Below are 19,691 nucleotides of genomic sequence, written 5' to 3' on the forward strand. Positions count from 1 at the left end.
AGACACACCCTGGGCACCTCCCACCACACCTCTCACTGGAGCTCTTTCTGCTTCATGTTTTGTTCCAAACCAGAGCGCCCACGGTGGGCCTGAGGCATACTAGACCTGTGCTGACGGCCCTGGGCACCAGGTGGGATGTCTCCCCCACACCTTCCTCATTTGTAATTGTGGCACTGATAACTCCCTCCTAGCAGCTCAGAAATCTCAGAACTTTGATATGGTAAGACCAGTGTTGGAAGAAACCCAGCCAGGCTGTGAGGCAAAAAGCCAGGATTCCCCCGACGCCACTTCTCTCTATCACTGGGTCCACTGGATGAATGAGGAAGCAGGGATTCAGAACTTGCGTGGCCTGCCCTTTGCTGGCTACCAGGGCTGTGGTCATTGCCTAGACTCCACCTCACAGATCCCCTTCCCGGCATCTGGCACCGGTCTCAGTCTTAATCCATAGCTCTTGCCTCCTTCCAGTGGGGAAACAAGCATCCAGGGGAAAGGGGGAGGTCACGAGGTGGGGGGGGGGAAGGGAAGAGGTGACAAGGGGAGGGGGGAGGGGGGAGGTCACGAGGTGAGGGGGGAAGGGGGAGGTCACGAGGTGAGGGGGGAGGGGAGAGGTCACGAGGTGAGGGGGAAGGGGGGAGGTCACAAGGTGAGGGGGGAAGGGGGGAGGTCACGAGGTGAGGGGGGGAAGGGGGAGGTCACAAGGTGAGGGGGGGAAGGGGGAGGTCACAAGGTGAGGGGGGAGGTCACGAGGTGAGGAGAGGAGGGGGGAGGTCAAGAGGTGAGGGGAAAGGGGGAGGTCACAAGGTGAAGGGGAAAAGGGGGGAGGTCACGAGATGAGGGGGGTAAAGGGGGAGGTCACGAGCTAGGGGGGGAAGGGGCAGGTCACAAGGTGAGGGCCAGCACAGTCCCTACAGGAACCCTGGGGCCCGTCCCCATGGGGTCATGCCTTATACAGTGCTCCCACCAGTGGTCAGATGATGTGGACCCTGAGGAACTCCATGCCTGCCATCATGCGCCACCCAAGCGTGGCCTGTGGAGAAGGGGACCTGGCAGTCTGGATCCTCTGCCAGGGCGGCTGTGCCCTTGGCTTCCTGCCTTCAGTTTGGAAACATATTTCTTTCCCAGCCACAGAATGGAAGGAAGATACTTTTAACCCCAGGGGAGTCTTGTCCAGGTTTGTTCAAGTGGGCACCAGGGCTGAGCATGGAGGCCACTGTCCCCAATTCTCTAAGTGTCTCAAGGACTGCTGAGGTAAAGCGGGGCAGGTGAGCCGGACAGAGAAGAGCTGGGTGGAGAGCGCACTGGTGTAGGACCCAACAGTCACATAACATAGGTTACCAAATCAAGCTATGCATCATTCCAGAAAACAAGTTTTGTATTTTTAAAGACTGGAATAATAATCGTATTCTGATGAAAAGAAAGAGTCCACATAAAACTCAGCAGGGACTGAGACAGGAAACTCCCATACCTGGAAATTAAGCACCTTGTAAAAGAACACAATGTGAAGTTTTATTCATTTGTGTATGTGTGGGGTATTTGCCTGCAGGTTTGTCTGTATACCATGTGCATCTCACCCAAGGAGACCAGAAGAGGGTACTGGATCGTTTAGAGCTGGGGTCCCTGATGTTGTGGGCTGCCACATGGGTGCTGGGAATTGAACCCAGGTTGTCTGCAAGAGCGGGCAGCGCTCTTTTTTTTTTTTTTTTTTTTTTTTGGTTTATTCGAGACAGGGTTTCTCTGTGCAGTCCTGGCTGTCCTGGAACTCACTCTGTAGACCAGGCTGGCCTCGAACTCAGAAATCTGCCTGCCTCTGCCTCCCAGAGTGCTGGGATTAAGGTGTGCGCCACCTCTGCCCGGCTCAGTCAGTGCTCTTAACCTCTGAGCCCATTCTCTGGTTTAGTGTAAGAGGATCTCTTACATTTCTGGGTAGAGAACAAGACAACAGAGGTAGAGAAGGGGGCGACTTAGTGAGTGAAGATGGAGTCACAGACCAGGGTGCCAACAGGATTGGTTCAGGCAGGACTAACACAAAGGCCAAGGAGACTCACGAATGGGAGGACGCTGGCATGAAAGGGGGGGGGGGGGGGGGCGGGTGATGGGAATCTGACTGAGCTTCACGGAATCTAGAATCTCCCAGAAGCCTAGCTGAGCACGGCACTCACTGCTCACTGCCTCCTGACTCTGGAGGCAGAAGCAAGGTAACCACGATTGTAAGCTCTGGGTGCCTTGGCCTCAGGGCCAGCAAAGTGAGCCAAAATGAGACTTCCTCTCCAATTGTCTTTATCAGATACTTTATCTCAGCAACAAAATCAGTACAGATAAGTAGGTTCGTTGCCATGAGCAATCTGTGTGCTTCTTAGGCCTTTGGGACTGTTTTGCCAGAGAAATGTGTTTCGGGACTTTGGGCCAGAAAAACTCTCAAATCCTGTAAGCAGGGATCAATGGGTAATTCTGGAAAACAGGCACACTGAGAGAAATGTAGGAAGTGGAGGCCACCTCACAAAGATCCAGGAACACAAGGACTTTCTTAGGAGCTGGGCCAGACGCCATTCAAAGTATATTCTAGCGAAGAACCCAGCTTTATCTGTCCATCTCCCAAGATCTAGAAATGAAATTAAATGGACTCATTTGTTTGATGGAGAAGAAATTTCAAGACAATAGAACATTCAACCTATGACATAGTTACTCCACACCGCCGTTTTGCACATCCACAGTGGAAAATGAGCAAAAATTTAGGCAAATCGATCTTTAAAATTCTGTTTGATGGGGAAAAAGATTTCAAGCAAATTAAAAAGTCCCAAAGAGCATACATACACCAGTAGTGCTGTTGCTGTTGAGACTAGCACCAAAGAGATTGGTGCTCCTGGTAAGAAACCCTAGGGAAAGATCACACCCATGGAGGGTCTGCCACTAAAGCGGGAGGTGGGGGGAGGTGGGTGGGAGGGTCCCGGCTCAGGATCAGCTCACAAAGGCCATGGCACAGGGGCTCAAGCAGCATGCCAGGCTGGCAGCACTGTTTACACAGGCAGGCTGTGGCAGAGACCCCGAAGGTCTTTAAAAGGCTACTATGTGAAGCTGTGTGATGAAATCCAATTTGCAGTGGAGACCCAAAGATGTTAGTGGTCAGAAGCATAGGACCTCCGCTGAGGAAAGCTGCAGGTGCGGAGTGGAAATAGCCAAGAGAGAGGCCATAGGTGCTGCAGGGGCAGGGCTGAAGGTCCTTTGGAGCCCAGAGATTCCATTACAAGCCTCTGCTGCCAGCCAAGGAGCTGCAGGACCAATGGCTTCTGTCCTATGTCGGCCTGGTCTTTCCCGGTCATGCACCTGTTTTCTCTTGGGGTAGAGATGTTTACTATGAACCCTTGTATGCTGGAAGCTTGTTTATTTTATAGGTGCTCATAGCGAAGACACACACTGCTTTGCATTTCAGATGAGACCTGGGCTCATCTTTTTAAGATATGCTGGAACTGTTAAAGACTATGGGGCTTTTGAAGTTAGACCAAACGTCATTTGCATTGAGACAGCCATGGACCTATGGGAAGGGTAGACGTGCTGGGTTTAGAAGCCGAGTTAGCAAGGGGTGGAGTAGGATCTAGGGTCGCCATCCTTACCAGGGAGGATTATCTAGATTTAGCCTTTGGGGAGGAGGCCGGTGAGGAATTAAAGATTAGCTGAGGTAGAAAAACCTACCCTAACAGACAAATAAGGAGAACCAAGCAGCAGCATACAAACTGATTCCCGACTCTAGATGCAACACAACAATCTATGGCTAGCCCAAGCTCCCACCTCCATGCCTTCCCCACTAAGGTGGGCTTTTTACTCTTGAGCCAAAACATACCCTGCCTCCTTTAAACTGTCAGCCAGGTGGAGACAAGTAACCAATGCAGGCCGCTACCAAGAATTCTGGTTCATAGAACGTCTGCAGTTGCCATTTGGGGGGGCGGGGGAGACCATCAGGACAGGAAGAATTTCAAAGGCCTGGGAGACTGACATGCTGGCTAGATGTGTCTAGGTATGAGTCAAAGGTGGCAGAAATGTGTCCCTGGGGGAAAGATGGGAATGTCTGGAAGGCTTGCTGGCCTATGGTCTTGAGTCTGCACGAGTTGATGGAAGTCAACTTTGAGTCGTCCCACTGAGGCTGGGAGGAAGGGGAGTCTGGAAAGAAGGCACATCTCTAGCTGGAAGAGCCCAACTTGGCAAATTCTCTCACAGGACTGATGTTGGACCCTGGGCCGTGACTGCCGAGGACTGTGAGAAAGCAGAGGAAAAAGAAAGCAGATCTTGACACAAGACCTTATTTTGGATTATGTGAAAATGGATTATGGAAACAGTTATACAAACCACTGAAAGCTCTAAAACCCACGGAATTGTGTAACAGTCAAATACTGTGCCACATGAGATGCCTCTCAAGTCATTCCAAGATCTGCCTTCTGGATTTTGCAAATGGAGGTCATACTGACCAACAAAGTTGTCAGGCCAGGATGCAGCAGTAAGAGGACCTAGTGTGCCAGCAATGTGAGGAAGCAGGCTGCAGGTGGGGCAGCTTTGACTAGAGTGGCTGGTGATGACTAAGACAGGCCTCATGCTGCCAGGGAGAGGGCACCCTGGGACCACTGTAAAGGAAGGGCAGATCATGTGCAGACACACAAAGCAGACTATGGGAGCATGTGGCAGTTTTAATGGCTTTGTTTGCTAAAGTAGGAACCAGCCAAATGAGGACAAGAAGTGAAACAGAATTACACTTCTGGATTCCTTCTGTCCAGAGGGTTTAATGTCTGCCCTGGGGCCACCTGACACTGGTGGGCAGGACTGTGGTCTTCAGCCCCACCAAGTGATAGGAATGCAGGGCCCCTAGGAAGCACCTCGCCTCTCCTAGTACTGGGCTGGGCACGTCTTATAAAAAGAACACACTCGGCTTCTAGTGCTGAACATCAGTATGTCACTTTATTATTGGATTATTTCCCATCTGTCACATACCTGTCAATGTTCACACAAGGAAAATGAATTGGCCAAAACTAGAGGCAACTGACCAATTAGCTGACAAGTTTGTGTTCTCAGCACATACCAACTCTGGCTCCTAGGACATCTTTGTTCGGGCTCATGACTATTAAAATCGGTGTCAAGATTGTCACATCTTTAAATACAGATAGAATTCCAGAAGTACATAATTTTATTTATTTATATATATATATGTATATATATATATATACACAGAAAAATACAAGACTAACTTTTCCCACAATATTTAATTTATACACTACTGTAACTCTATGTGACTTCTGAAGACAAGTTAGGGGACAAGTCACTGGCTAGAGCAAGGAAGTAGTTTGGTCCACTATCGGGGTGATGGTTCTGCTCCCTCCCTCTGTGACGACACCCCATGACACACAACACATGCACAGACATCCACTTGTCAACAAATGGGTAAGACAGCACTCAACAGACATTTGTGTACCCAGAGGGTCACCAACCACACACAACTAATAAGGCTATGACACAGCTCTGCAGCATAAATGGCCAACACTGCTGATCTAAAGTGAGCACCGTATATACACCTGAATAGAAAAACCACTGGAGACCAAACGCATACGGTTGAGTTCAGAGGCGCCACTCAGAGGCTGGACGTGACTACAGAGGAGTTATGTACATTACTTGGAAAACAGCTGTGACAGTTTATTGCAATGCCCCTTATAGACATCCCTCCTGGCTCACACAGATGTGGCTCTGTCTCGGAGAGCCACACTGGTCTCTGGCCCTTGGAAGATCCCTGCTTAAGAATTTCAAGCAAATGTGCTCTATGGCTTCACCCACGTCTACCCTCACAGCTCTCAACTCTGTGAATGTCACACTGAACGGGACTGCAGCTTACAGCACAAGCAGTTAGCTAGCTCTAGGAAGTATCTTAAGTATCACTTTACTTAATCAGGTTACACTGTGAAGTTCTGAGTAATATACACTAACCCTAAAGTAGCAGTCACCGAGCAAGCACTGAGCAAAGTGGTGGCCTGTCCTGCCTGCTCCGAATCACATGCTCAGCTGCTCCTGTCACCTGGGAACAGGGCAGCAGCTGAAGAGTGAGGAAAGGACCCTGGGCCGGCCACACCTGCCCCATAGGCCGCTTAAACACTGCTTTCACCCCCCTTGGGCACCGTGTGAAAACCCAGCATCTGGGCGTCCCAGGATCAGGGAGGACAGGCATAGGGGGCGCCTGGGGAAGCTGTCAGTCCAAGTGGTCGGCGCGGGGCGGGGAGGACTGGAGCACGCGCGAGAGCAGGAAGGCAGGAAGGCAGCGAGTGCCTCTGAGGGCTCCCAAGGAGCACTACCCTTCCCTGAGGAGGTTCTTATCAGCCGCTCTTCACAGCTGAGCCACGGAATGGAAGAAACCTGAGCCACCTCACCACCAAGCTCCTGAAAAACCACCTCAGGAAGTTCTGCTTCCTCATCAGAGTTCTGACTTGGCTGCCACCTGTGCGCAGTGGCTGCTGCAGCAGCCCAGCAGGCCAGCAGGCCCTCCGCTTCTCCTCTCCACACAGGTTGAAGGAAACCCTGCCTTGTGTCCTGCAGGGGAAACTTACACAGAGCCTCTTTTGTTTTTTCTGTCAGATAGACATACACACTCTAAATAGAATTAAGACTTGAGTTCATCTCATCGCCTCACAAAAGATTGTCTCCTTGTAATTCTACGGGGTAAGCTGCCTCACAAAGCTAAGTAGCTGATCTCACCTACTACAAACAAAACCTGTCGATGAAAATGTAAGAGCCCCAACTGCTTTTGCACTATTGTTTAAGACAAACAGGTGTGGGTGCTCAAACCGTGGCTCTAAGGTTCTTGGTGCACAGGCCCTGGGGGGCTGGCAGCGGGGTCGCTCCTCCCAGGCCTGTGGGCATCACCACGTTATTGCTTTGGTTCTGTCTCGGGCACCAGTGTGCCTCAGAGCATGGAGTTTCCCTATCACCGGAGGTCAGGACAGGAATTTGGGCTTTTCACAAGGAAATGAAAGCATTTTCCCTCCAGGTTAAGTGCAGAACATGAATTTCTAAGCGCTCCATTTACGTTTGTTCCAGATACACATTTCATCCTGGTCATCCACACTGAAAATCATGAATGTAAAATCACACAGTAGACTTTTCGGCTGGAAAAGAAAAGTAGCGTGTAGCAGCATGCACAAAGAACATGCATTGTCACGTCAGAACAGATGAAGTGAGCGCTCTACAGGTCAGATGACGTGGCAGCAGCTGGCGGGGCTGGCGGCGCAGAGCAGCCCGTCCTTGCGGCTGCGCTGGATGTTCACGGAGATGGTCTTTTCGCACAGAGGTAGCTGGAGCACGTTGTTCCTCAGCTTCTTGGTCCTCACCGGGTCAAGGTCAGCGGAGGGGCTGGGGCCGGGGGTGCTGATGCACATCTTCCACGTGGACTTCTCCTGCACTTTCACGCTGGGGAACAAGGCCTTCTGCGGGTCCAGAATGTACTTGGCGCCATGCAGCTGCGAGCCAAGGCACAGGCTCACAAGTTTGAGGCTCTGCACCAGCTCTGCACCACGAGGAGCAGCAGAGGCTGAGGCGGGGGAGGATGAGGAGGAGTCAGGGCCTGCACAGCGTCGTGAGGAGCCTGCTGAACCTGAAGGGGTCCCACCTGAGCCTCCCTGGCCACCACCACCCGTCCCCTGCTCGCCTGGGCTGGCCTTGTCCACACCACCACCGCCGCTAGGTTTGCTCTGGCCACTGCCATCACCCTCACTGCCTGGTGGCCCCTCACTGCTGTCACGCCGGTGCCACGAGTAAGCAAAGCCACTGTCCTTGTCCAGCCGCCGGCGGCTCTCGGAGTCATCATCACTGGTCTCAGAGCTGCTGCAACTTGAGCCACGGCCCTGGCTTTTCCTGCGGTGGTAGCGCTTGTGCACTGTGCCTGGTGAAGCAATGTTCATCTTCAGCCGGCTCAGCTTGGGTGGCAGGTTCTCGTCCATGTCAAATTCATCGTCAGACTCGCCCTCCTCAAAGATCTGGTTGAGCACCGGGGCACTCTTTCGAGATGTCAGGCGATTGGTGACTGATGGCTTCCGGCGCAGCACCACCTGCGTGGACAGGGACACAGGCTTCTTGTCCTCCTCCTCCTCCTCCTCATCTTCTTCCACCCTGAAGAGACACTTGCGCCCACTGGCTGCGGGCTTCAGGCTTGCAGGTGGAACAGTGGACAGTGCCGGCCCAGCCAGCTCCGGAAGCTCATCTTTCTTGGCTGTGTCACACAGGCCTTTGCTTCTGTGGCCATTGAGGACACTGTCACCAGCACGAGCAGGAGACTGAGGGACTGTGGCGTGTGACAGAGGGGTGGCAGTGAGATCATCTTCAAGGTCTTGGGGCACATCAATTTTGGTTGGCCATGACTGCCTGTGTGACAGAGGAAAAAGAAATTGTCATGTAGTTGCTGGCCTATTCTGGGGAGATAAACAGCTCAGTGTTTACTGCCCAAGTGTTAAGAACCTGCTTTCATGTGCTAACCACCCATGGAAAGTCAGATGTGGCAGGCAGCGCACATGTTATCCCAGCACCATCACAAGATGGTGGATGGCGACTGGAGAAGTCCCAGAACCACTGACCAGGAACACCTGCACAGATGGCAGAGAAGACCCCGTTTCAAAGAAGGTAGAAGGTGAGGACCAAACCCAAGGTGTCCCTGAGCCTCCACAGGCAAACTATGCACACATGCCTTCATAAAGTTGCATGCACACAGAGTTAGGATAGAATTCCCACATGTGAAAAGCATTTTAGGTTCATCAGCAAGGACCCCAGTGGGCAGATGTGACTTGAGGACATGCTCATGTGGTAACTTCATCATACTATATCTGTCAGAAAATAAATGGGGCAGAGAGATGCTGGGGAAGCCCAAGCTCTTCCTAAACCTCAACATCACACACTTATACCCACACCTGAATACATACACACACACACCTGCACCATGCTCATACACCCAGACACACATGCACACCTACATACATGCTCACACACACCCACATGCACACCTGCATACATGCTCACACATACCTGTATACATGCTCACACACACCCAGACACACATGCACACCTGCATACATGCTCACACACACACCCAGACACATGCATACTTGCATACTTGCTCACACACACCTGTATACATGCTTGCACACAAACAGACACACGTGCATACCTGCATACATGCTCACACACACCCACACAGGCACACCTGCATACATGCTCATACACCCAGTCACATATACACCTTCATACATACATACACACCTGTACACATGCTCACAAACACCCAGACACACATGCATACTTGCATATATGTTCATGTGCATACCTATAAACATGATATACTATCATATACTCAAATGCATACCTACATACATAATCTAGATATAGTATCTCACATATACACGCATGCTACACACATTCCATCTACATATACACATGCACACCTACATACATGGACAGGCTCATATGCACACATTTATACACACCACCTATATATGAACATGTACACACACATCTACATACACACATTCCCTCCCTCGTTTTCTCCCCCACATCCCCCTTTCTCTCACTGCAGCCTTTATGAGTACAACAATTTTAGAGGATGGTGTGACAGCTCAGGACTGATCAGAAGAAATGGAGATGGGTTAATCAACTTAAAGGACAGAGTTCTGGAGACAACCCTCTTCTCTAATGAACAGCCCTGCTAGTATAAATACCTCATTCTTAATACCCACACAAGGGTACTACTGGATAGCAAAAACTGTTACTTAAACATTGCCCTTCAATCTGGAGTTGCTGGTGTTGGCAGGTTCTCTAGACTGCCAGAGGGAAGGGTGGACACCAGAAACTGTACTGATGCCAGGGGCATTTACAACAGCTACTATGTGACCTACGGTTGTAAATATGCTTCCAAAGACATTTTCCCCAAATTTGGAGAAACTGCAGGGGAGGAAGAAGTGCCTGCTGGAGCTGGCGCTCAGCGGGCCTTACAGGGCCACCAAGTGGGGAACTAGCCAACCAGGGAGCACTGAGCAGGAGCTTCAGCAGGGAGCGGAGTGCAGAAGCAGGAGCAAGGCAGGGCACAGGCTGCCTCTTCTCTCCTTTCCACAACCTAAAGCAAAACCCAGAGGACCACAAACACCCACGAGTACCCTTCCCCCACTGGCTGTCACTGTGAAAATTACAGTTTGTCGGTCATCTTTCCTGAGCATATGATGTGACTCACCTGTCCAAAATGGCAACAACTGGTAGAGCCCAACAGGGCAAAGATTGCATCTTAACAGAACAGAGCAGCAAAAGAAACTGAGTGCCTGGAGGGTACTGCTTGGTCAGAGTCCGCCACCAGAGCTATGTGGATGAATGTTCTGAAATCTAGTCAACAAAAGAGGCATCCTGACAAGCCCCCTCTGCAGGCAAAGAATCTGAGACAGGTCACACAGGCTTGCAGGACAGTGGGGTTCATCCCACCAAGCAAGCTGGAGGATCAACCTCAGTGAGGGCTCTGGTCACTCGCCGAGCCCCTCCTCACAGCCTCAGGAGGTCAGCAGTGGTATTCAGGTAAAGCAGAGATGTTATGTTCCTGCGATCCAACAGCACGAACATCAACGGAGTGATCTAGCTGTCCAAGCTCTGAAATCCCAAAAGTTCCCTATTTCAAAAAGCCTTCCAAGTGATTACCAGGGAATCCACACTGCTCTTGGAGGAAATCTCGAAGGAAACAAGAGTGAGACACCTAGGTACTGGGAACAGCCACTGCTGCATACCTCAGAGGAACGTGCTGTGAGCTCTGTGGAAAGCAGCCTTGGCACTATGAGGATGAGGCCGGTCCTGCTTGGAGAACTGTGAACCATCAACAAACAGTTCCCTACTTCACAATGTTAACTTACTGATTAAGTTATTTTCCTTCAGTGGAGGGATTAACTTTTCTCACCTAAACTGGGCCTTGATGTTGCTGGGGCTCGCAGACCTGGTCTGTATCTCCTTCTCTTGTTTTTCTCTCAGGATCCTTTCAGCAAGCAAGAAGTAAGTGGCGGTGATGTGGTTGTACCTGTTGGTCTCCAGGGCTCTGAGGAAAGAAACCAAAAACAAGCAGGAGCTACACAGCTAGGTTTTTGTTAAGATTTAAAAAAATAGTATCACCTAATGAAATCCAGTATCTAGGAAGCTTTTAAATTGAGACAAAATTATAAACTAGAAAGAACAAAACCCTGTAGTTGTTTAGGTTGTAACTGAAATCTGAAAAAAATCAACTGAATAAAGATGTTCAGATCAGTGAGGAGAGCTGACTGCTGCTGTGGCCGGATGGGGTTAGCATCTTGGACATAAGAAAGGCACCGAGGCTTCCAAGAGCGGTGCGTTTTCTGGAACTGTGGTGCCATATGAAGTTGGGTTTTGCTGAGGAGGATTCTTTGCTTCTGTGAGAAGACTGGACTGAGGACAAGGCCCATGCCTTGAGGCGCTCTGTGAGCAATACCAATCAGAATGGTTGGAGCAGTTCTACTCTTGATCCACTAGCAGTTTAGGCACTGGAGAGAAGTCAGGGCAATCACCCTCTCCCTGAGGACAATCTCCCTCTTCCTGCATCCATTTAAACAGCAGCGTTCACAGGACACTGTCAAGGCAGGCAGCATGCTGGCTAGCTGCGGCAGACCTAACAAAGTGTATGGCCTCACCCGCCTCCTGCAGCTGGCGGCCACAGAGCAACCTCACAAGCCTTAAAAACGCAGAGCTCTGGTTTCTATAAACCTCTGGCCTGAAAACTGCAGTGCACACGAGGAGTCTAGGTCTGAGACCACTCTAGAGAAGCAGCAAGCGTCCTGTGCTTTCTCAGGTCATTTAAATGGTTGAGCACAAACTAACAAAAACTCATAAGCACCTGGATCCTACAGAAAACTAAGGTCAAGTTAAAAAGCCTGGCTTTCTTTCTACAAATACTTAGTTTTACTACACTAAAACTACTCTAAAGGGGTGCATCTTGTCTGTAGCTATGACCCTTCCCAGAGACAAGAGCTCCCACTGGGCACAGCTGCTACTCAACCTGTTTCCCAGTCAGAAGACTTGAGATGCCACATGCAGACCTAAGTGGCCATCCCATGGTTACCTCTCTCCTGTTTCCCTGAGTTGTGGTATAAGTACATGAAGTTGCTGCTCTTCACCTGTGGCTGTGCTCTGTCTGCTACTTGTAGACAGGAGCTCTTACCCGGTGACCTGTCACTGGAGCAGAGCAGACACACAGAGCTGCTGCTATCACTCTGCTTTCTGCTCTACACTACAAAGGTGACAAAACAATGGCCCTTGTTTTGGCAGATTTCATGAGCAACTAACTAATGTGCAGGTTCCGGGACAGTGCAGAGGCTCAAGGAGTAGACGGCAAATCCTTCAGGCTGGGACCATTCATTCTATCCTAAGTACAGTACAGCCAGAGACAGCGTGTGACAGACCCACAAAATGCATGCTGAGCTGCCATGCTGCTGATTTCTGCACTTGCAGTGGGACCTGGGGATGATGGGACACTTCCAGAGACTCTGTGTACCTACCCCACCCCTCCTCCACATGCATCAACACAGACCTGCCCTCAGCTGACACTGGCTTACCTGTCCACTAGAATGAAAGGACCACAAAAGCTCACGGGCTGGGCCCGGGGCCAGAGACGCTAGAGGGCACGGACACATGTGTGCCGGCTGGGAGCTCCATCTGTGCTCCGGCTTAAATGTGGAAAGCCCCCTAGGCTTATGTTTGAACCCTGGGTCCCCAAATGACAATGTGTGCGAGAAAACTGAGGCACCTTTAGGAGGTGAAGAGAGGCGAGGAAGTGAGCCCCGGGGCAGACCTCGTGGTTTCCAGCCTGGCTCTGCTTCTTCTTTACTCCCTGCTTCCGGACGGCAGAAGCACCGGGACTAGCCGACCTCCTGACCCTGCCACCACACCTCCCCACCAAATTAGACTCCATTCCCTTAAACTACAGGTCAGAACTAAACCCTTCCTCCCTTAAATGTTCTTAGTCAGGAAGTCAGTCCCAGCAGTAAGCAAAGTCAGCAACATGGCCGTTAGTGTCTGCAGGCCACAGGAAGCAGACTCCGAGACCTGCCCCCAGTGTGACAAGCACATACTCTACGATGGCATCTCGGTCCGCGATGTCCCCAAGCACCATGCGCTGGATGATGCTGTTGTGTTCTTCTTCAGAGAGGTTCTTGTAGGACACCAGAGGAATGTTATACTTTGTGGCTGGTGAGGGGTCCACTCCCTGGAGCCAAGGGTGGCTTTCAATCTCTTCCAAAGAGGCTCTCCTTTTGGGGTCTCTCTGCAGCATCCGTGTGATCAGGCTGTGAAGAAAGGTAGCCCATTACTGAGGCAAACTGCAAGAGCTAGTAATGATGGCTGTTACCAACAAGCCTGTTTCTTACATAGTCACAAGCAATTTAACTAGGTTCACTGCCGAATGAGAATCTGGTGCCACTGTATTTATAAAATTTCGATCCCAGCCTCTTACTGTACTGATGATGGAACCCTCTGCTGCTCAAAGACACACTGGGCACAACACTAGCAGCCTGTGCTGTAATAATGAACAACTCTCCTGTACTGGCTGGTTTTGTGTGTCAACTTGACACAGGCTGGAATTATCACAGAGAAAGGAGCTTCACTTGGGGAAGTGCCTCCATGAGATCCAACTGTGAGGCATTTTCTCAATTAGTGATCAAGGGGGAGGGCCCCTTGTGGGTGGTGCCATCCCTGGGCTGGTAGTCTTGGGTTCTATAAGAGAGCAGGCTGAGCAAGCCAGGGGAAGCAAGCCAGTAAGGAACATCCCTTCATGGCCTCTGCATCAGCGCCTGCTTCCCGACCTGCTCGAGTTCCAGTCCTGACTTCCTTTGGTGATGAACAGCAGTGTGGAAGTGTAAGCTGAATAAACCCTTTCCTCTCCAACTTGTTTCTTGGTCATGATGTTTGTGCAGGAATAGAAACCCTGAGTAAGACATCTCCTAATGAGAATAATACCATGAAATACATTTTTAGAAGTGGACTGGCAAAAAAACAAAACAGAACACTTGATAGCTAAAAGGAGAGTGAAAGCAGGGGTGGGTCATAGGGACAAACAGCTGGTGGCCTCACGGGTCCCTGTGCTGCTTGGTAGCTGCACTAGGTTCATGTGGTGACACAGCGGGCAGCAGCTACTGACAGTGGGCTATGGAAAGCTCTTGGAAATAAAGCAAACTCCATCTCAGTTCCCAGTGAGAAACAAGAAAGAAATCCACTGTTCAGAGTAAGTTGAGAAGGAAGATGTGAACTAATCCTTTCTGTAGAATGTAACTGTAAAGAATTTCTGAACAATGCTTCAAAAACTAGCACAAATAAAAACCCACAAAGGAAATAAAGTGCCGCCAGCAAGACCCTGACACACAGCAAATCAGAATGCAGACTCTGGAAATGCTGAACACACAGCACAGACTTCCACTGTTAAATATGCTTAAAATATAAACATATTTTAACAAAATATGACTCCAAAATATGACCAGGGAATAGAAATAGGCAAAATTATGCTAGACAATCCTGAAAAGAAATTAAAGGGAGTTTCTAAAAGTGAAAACCTCTCTAATTAAATAAAGAAAACAAGGACACATTTAAAAAATTAAATGTAAGAGAATTCATGAAATAAATATAAAGCCAAGAGTTTTGTATGTAATACATGAAATGAGTGTAATTTGTCTGTAATAAATGAATGAACTGTAAAGACAGATCTCCTCTGAGGCTGAGGTGGGGACAGTGAGACAATGGAGACAGCGCGCGCGCACCAGAGCTCAGGACGACGACGAGGAGGAGAGCAGCTTATGTGAGGAGAGAAAAGCTGAGAACTTTCCAAATTCATGCAAGAATGCAAATCACAGGCTAGGAGTCTGAGCAAATGCACAGAAGCTTCAAGAGAACTGCAGAACCTGAAGCAGGAGCTCTATGGCGGACTTCTGACTTCTCAGTGACAGTAAAGGGTTCGGAAACACTGGGAGGCCATCTTCATAGCTGAGCAAGAAGAACCAGAGCTCTGTACTCAGCAAAGGCTTTCATGGTCACACCCAGCACAAAGCAAGCCATTCCTAAGGAAGCATTAACCAATAGATGATTCCCAAAAGAAAAGCTGTAGGATTTAATTTTGGTGGAAGAATATAATTCAACTGGGAGGGGCTTAGCAAAGTTTGTGCTAAACATCTAAATGATTATCAACAATATCTGACTATATAAAATATTAATTCATAGAGTCAGAAAAATTACTACAAATTAGATAATAGTTAAATATTAGGACTTCAAAAATGTTTTAGAAGATAATACAGCTAAGTATTAACTGTAGATTTTTAAAAATGAAACTAATAGTGTATACCTCCCCAACTGGCTGAGGGTGAAGCTAGGGTGGGAGAGGAAAGCTGGCCACCCAGGGCAGAGTCAGGTCAGCAGAGACATGAACAGAGACGCCCCCCTTCTGCGACTACCACTGATCTCAACAACCGCAGGCAGAGCAAGCTCCACAGCTGGAAACACAGAACAGGCCACAGGATTCAAGGAAGGTGAGGAAATGCCAGCCACACAAGACACGTGTGGCTCTCTTCTACCAAGAACAGAAGGCTGATTTAATTCATCAGGAAGACAGAGCAGTTTGTAACTCATCCACATCTAGGAACTTTATCTCAACTTTCAAAGCAAACACTGACAAATCTTAAGGAATAAAAGCCACTATCACAGTAGAAGATAATCTCAGAGCAGTGAAGAAAACTCTAAATGCAAACAATTTTGAACAATTAATGAGCTTGCCCTTAAAGATGGCTATAGACTCTGACCCCAACTTGAAAATACACTCTTTCAAGAACTCAAGTGTAACAATTATTCTCATGATAGACATAAACGAGCCTCAAAAATTGAAAACACGGTAACATACAGACTATATTGCTACTTAACAATCAAAAGCAATAGCTAATTAGAAATAAAACCACCTTGTAAACACGGAAGCCATAAAATAAGACAACAAAGACTAGGAAATACCTTCAATTGAATAACAAAGACTATTGATCATATCCAATGTGAAAAGGCTAACCTGTCTCAGAAGCATTTGTAGTCCAAAGTATTCTAATAGTGAAGGGGATTCTAAATATTCTAAAAGTGAGGTGCATAAAGTTCTGAATGGGAAAGCAGCCCTCATCAGACAAACACTGACAGACAGGAGGACAGGAAGACAGTACAGCTGTGAGGTAACAGCATCAGAAGCCAGTCATGGGACAGTCACAGGGGAAGCGAGACAAATGGGGGAGCATCTGTGGAGAGCATGGCTCCAACCGTGAAGGCATCACAGTCATTCACAGAACACACTGGAAAGCCAGATAAAATGGACGTGTTCCTTAAAACACACCACTCAGAGAAACATATTAGGAAAGGCTGATTATTTTTTGTTCTTTTTTTCCCCCTTGTTGGAATGGTCCCATAGTTATTAAAAATAATCCTTTGAGATGGGATACACAGAGGCAAAGGCCCCGCTCTGGGAATGGGAGCAACCATATTGTCTCTATAACTGGTGTCTTTCAAATGCCACAGCGGATGTAGAGTGACTAGATGATGCTTCTGTTTGTTTTTAACTGGAAGAAGAGACGATAAACTTGAACTATAAATATCTAACTTGCACTTGCTTCCTAAAGGGAACAGAAAGACCAAGGACCTAAAATCACCACTACATGTGCAGGCACACAAGTTTGTGTGCATATACTCTCACACACACACACACAGAGGTGCAGATGGGCACTCACAATGGAAGACGTGATCCAGCCTAAGATCAACAACAGCCAGTGCAGGAGTCAGAACTTCCAAAGTACCCTAGGCTAAAATCACCATCACAACCAAGACTCAGAGAAAGCCTTCTATGTGCTATACCCTAAAATAAACAGCCTCCATGTGCTCCATACCCAAACTGCCACCAGCACCAGCACCACACAGAGCCTCTTCCGTGCTCCAGCCTCAACTATACACTTTACACTATCACTTCATATAGTTTTCACAGCAAGCCTGTCAAGTACACTTTTCTACTGTCACATAAGCAGTAAGCAGAAAAGCCAGTATTTAAGTCTGTAGAATTCCATGCCCAAGTTGGGGCTCCACCTGAAAGAGAACCCTCACTCATGCATAGTTCTTCCTTACAGCTTGTCAGGAAAAATTCAAAACTTTGTTAATACAGAAGAAAATATTTTAACTGGTAGCTACAATCTCAGCTGGTTCATTTAGACATATCACTAACTTCAAACATCCCTTTCCCAGGATTCCCTCTCTCACACACAGGTGATGGAAAAACTCCAAGGTGCCGGCCAGTGCTGGCTTCCCACAGTAGCACACACCAAAGCCCTGCCTCTACTCTACTGTGGGAGGGCACGTGAATATAAGACATGCTGTTATGAAGACGTGCTACCATGACACGGTCAGGAGGCACTGGGTAACACATTCCTGCCAAACAGGAAAGCCCAGCTCTTTTCTGGAAGCATCAACTCTTGCTTTTGAAGAAAAAGGCAGTGGCCAGGGAAGGCCTTCACCACCACTCTGGAGGCTGAAAGGCAAAAGAAGTTCTTGAAAACACGGGTAAGGGTGTTTTGCATTCTCCCGTTGAATATCTTAATATTTTCTTCTACATTAACAAAGTTTTGAATACTAACAGGCGCCCCAAACAATAACAGTGGAAACTTAATCTCATAAATCAATGGCCTCAAGTCCTTGTGGTGAAGGTATGTATGTCCTGTGTGTTCACGGAGTCGCTCTGTGTGTACAGGCTTTACTTACTCCCTGCACCCTGCAGACACTCGGGGCGGCACAGTGTACTTGCAGTCCATGATCATGGTCAGGGTCTCGCTGTCGTTGGCTTCTTGGAAGGGCGGCTGCCCACACACCAGCATGAAAAGGATCACACCCAGGCTCCATATGTCTACAAACCAAAGGCAACATTTAAATACCGGAGTATCTAGAAACTAGGAACATCAGGAAGAAGAAAGGTAGGAACGCAAGCATTTTATTCCTAATGTAAAAACATCCAGAGCAGACTACAAATCTTAAGAGTTGGGTTTACAGACACACTGAAACTAATAGAAAAGAAACTGGGGAAGACCCTTGAGGACATGGGCACAGGGGAAAAGTTCCTGAACAGATCACCAATAGCTTATGCTCTAAGATCAAGAAGTGACAAATGGGACCTCATAAAATTACAAAGTTTCTGTAAGGCAAAGGACACTGTTAAAAGGACAAAATGGCAACCATCAAATTGGGAAAGGATATTCACCAACCCTACATCTGATAGAGGGCTAATATCCAATATAAGAACTAAAGAAGTTAGACCCCAGGGAACCAAATAACCCTATTAAAAATGGGGTACAGATCTAAACAAAGAATTTTCACCTGAAGAAATTCGGATGGCCGAGAGGCACCTTAAGAAGTGCTCAACATCATTAGTCATTAGGGAAATGCAAATCAAAACAACCCTGAGATTTCACCTTACACCAGTCAGAATGGCTAAGGTCAAAAACTCAGGAGACAGCAGATGTTGGCGAGGATGTGGAGAAAGAGGAACACTCCTCCACTGCTGGTGGGGCTGTAAGATGGTACAACCACTTTGGAAATCAGTCTGGCGGTCCCTCAGAAAACTGGACATGACACTTCCGGAGGACCCTGCTATACCTCTCCTGGGCATATACCCAAAGGAATCTCCAGCATGCAATAAAGACACATGCTCTATTATGTTCATAGCAGCCTTATTTATAATAGCCAGAAGCTGGAAAGAACCCAGATGCCCCTCAAAGGAGGAATGGATACAGAAAATATGGTATATTTACACAATGGAATACTACTCAGCAGTTAGAAACAATGAATTCACAGAATTTTTAGGCAAATGGTTTGATCTGGAAAATATCATCCTAAGTGAGGTAACCCAATCACAAAAGAATACACATGGAATGCAATCTCTGATAAGTGGATATTAATTAGCCCAGAAGCCCTGAATACCCAAGGCACAAACTGCATAACAAATGACTCCCATGAAGAAGTATGGAGAGGGTCCTGATCCTGGAAAGGATTGATCTAGCATTGGAGGGGAATATAAGGACAGAGAAAAAGGAGGGAGGTGATTGGAGAATGGAGGGAGAGAAGAAGGTTTATGGGACATATGGGGAGGGGGGATCCGGGAAAGGGGAAATCATTTGGAATGTAAACAAAGAATATAGAAATTAAAAATATTTAAAAAAAAAAGAGTTGAGTTTAAGCCCCGCCTGATAAGAGAACTAGGAAATAAGTGTTCCCAGGCTTCTAAGCCAAGGGACAAGGTTCACTTTCCCCTGACTATTGCACATCCAGCATCAAAGATAAAATATTAAAACTGAACTGGGAAAGATTTGCCTGAGGTCCGCATTACCTCAGTTGTTCTTGGCCTCATGCTGGGGTGGTAACTGGGTCATACAACTCCTGACAGGCTTTTTATAAAGGAGAAAGCTGCAGCTCAGAGATACACAAAGGTTGTCATGCAAGTGAACAGTGAGAGCTGCCCACCCATCAGAACAGGGGAGACATGGGGGCGGGGAGCAGAGGCAGCCCAGCTGTTAGCACAAGCTGCTCTTGGGAGGCTCTGAGTTTGAGTTCCAGTGCCCACACAGTGGCTCATACCCTCGGGTAACTCCAGCTCCAAA

At 48.3% G+C, this 19,691-nt stretch overlaps 1 protein-coding gene across 6 annotated transcripts in view; it reads right to left on the reverse strand.

Annotated features, from left to right (window-relative positions):
• Positions 1–4,922: 4,922 nt before the first annotated feature.
• Positions 4,923–19,691, reverse strand: part of Snrk (SNF related kinase) — a 55,928-nt gene continuing 41,159 nt past the window's right edge. For all 6 annotated transcript variants that reach the window (XM_052186908.1, XM_052186906.1, XM_052186907.1 and 3 more), the window contains 4 exons: positions 17,803–17,944; positions 13,119–13,331; positions 10,940–11,074; positions 4,923–8,382 (listed from right to left, as the gene is read on the reverse strand). In XM_052186908.1, coding sequence (XP_052042868.1) covers positions 7,215–8,382; positions 10,940–11,074; positions 13,119–13,331; positions 17,803–17,944 — 1,658 coding nt within the window. In that variant the 3' untranslated portion in view covers positions 4,923–7,214. The remainder of the gene's footprint in view (positions 8,383–10,939; positions 11,075–13,118; positions 13,332–17,802; positions 17,945–19,691) is intronic.

Source organism: Apodemus sylvaticus, chromosome 7, assembly GCF_947179515.1.
Source record: "Apodemus sylvaticus chromosome 7, mApoSyl1.1, whole genome shotgun sequence".
NCBI classification, from domain to species: domain Eukaryota; kingdom Metazoa; phylum Chordata; class Mammalia; order Rodentia; family Muridae; genus Apodemus; species Apodemus sylvaticus.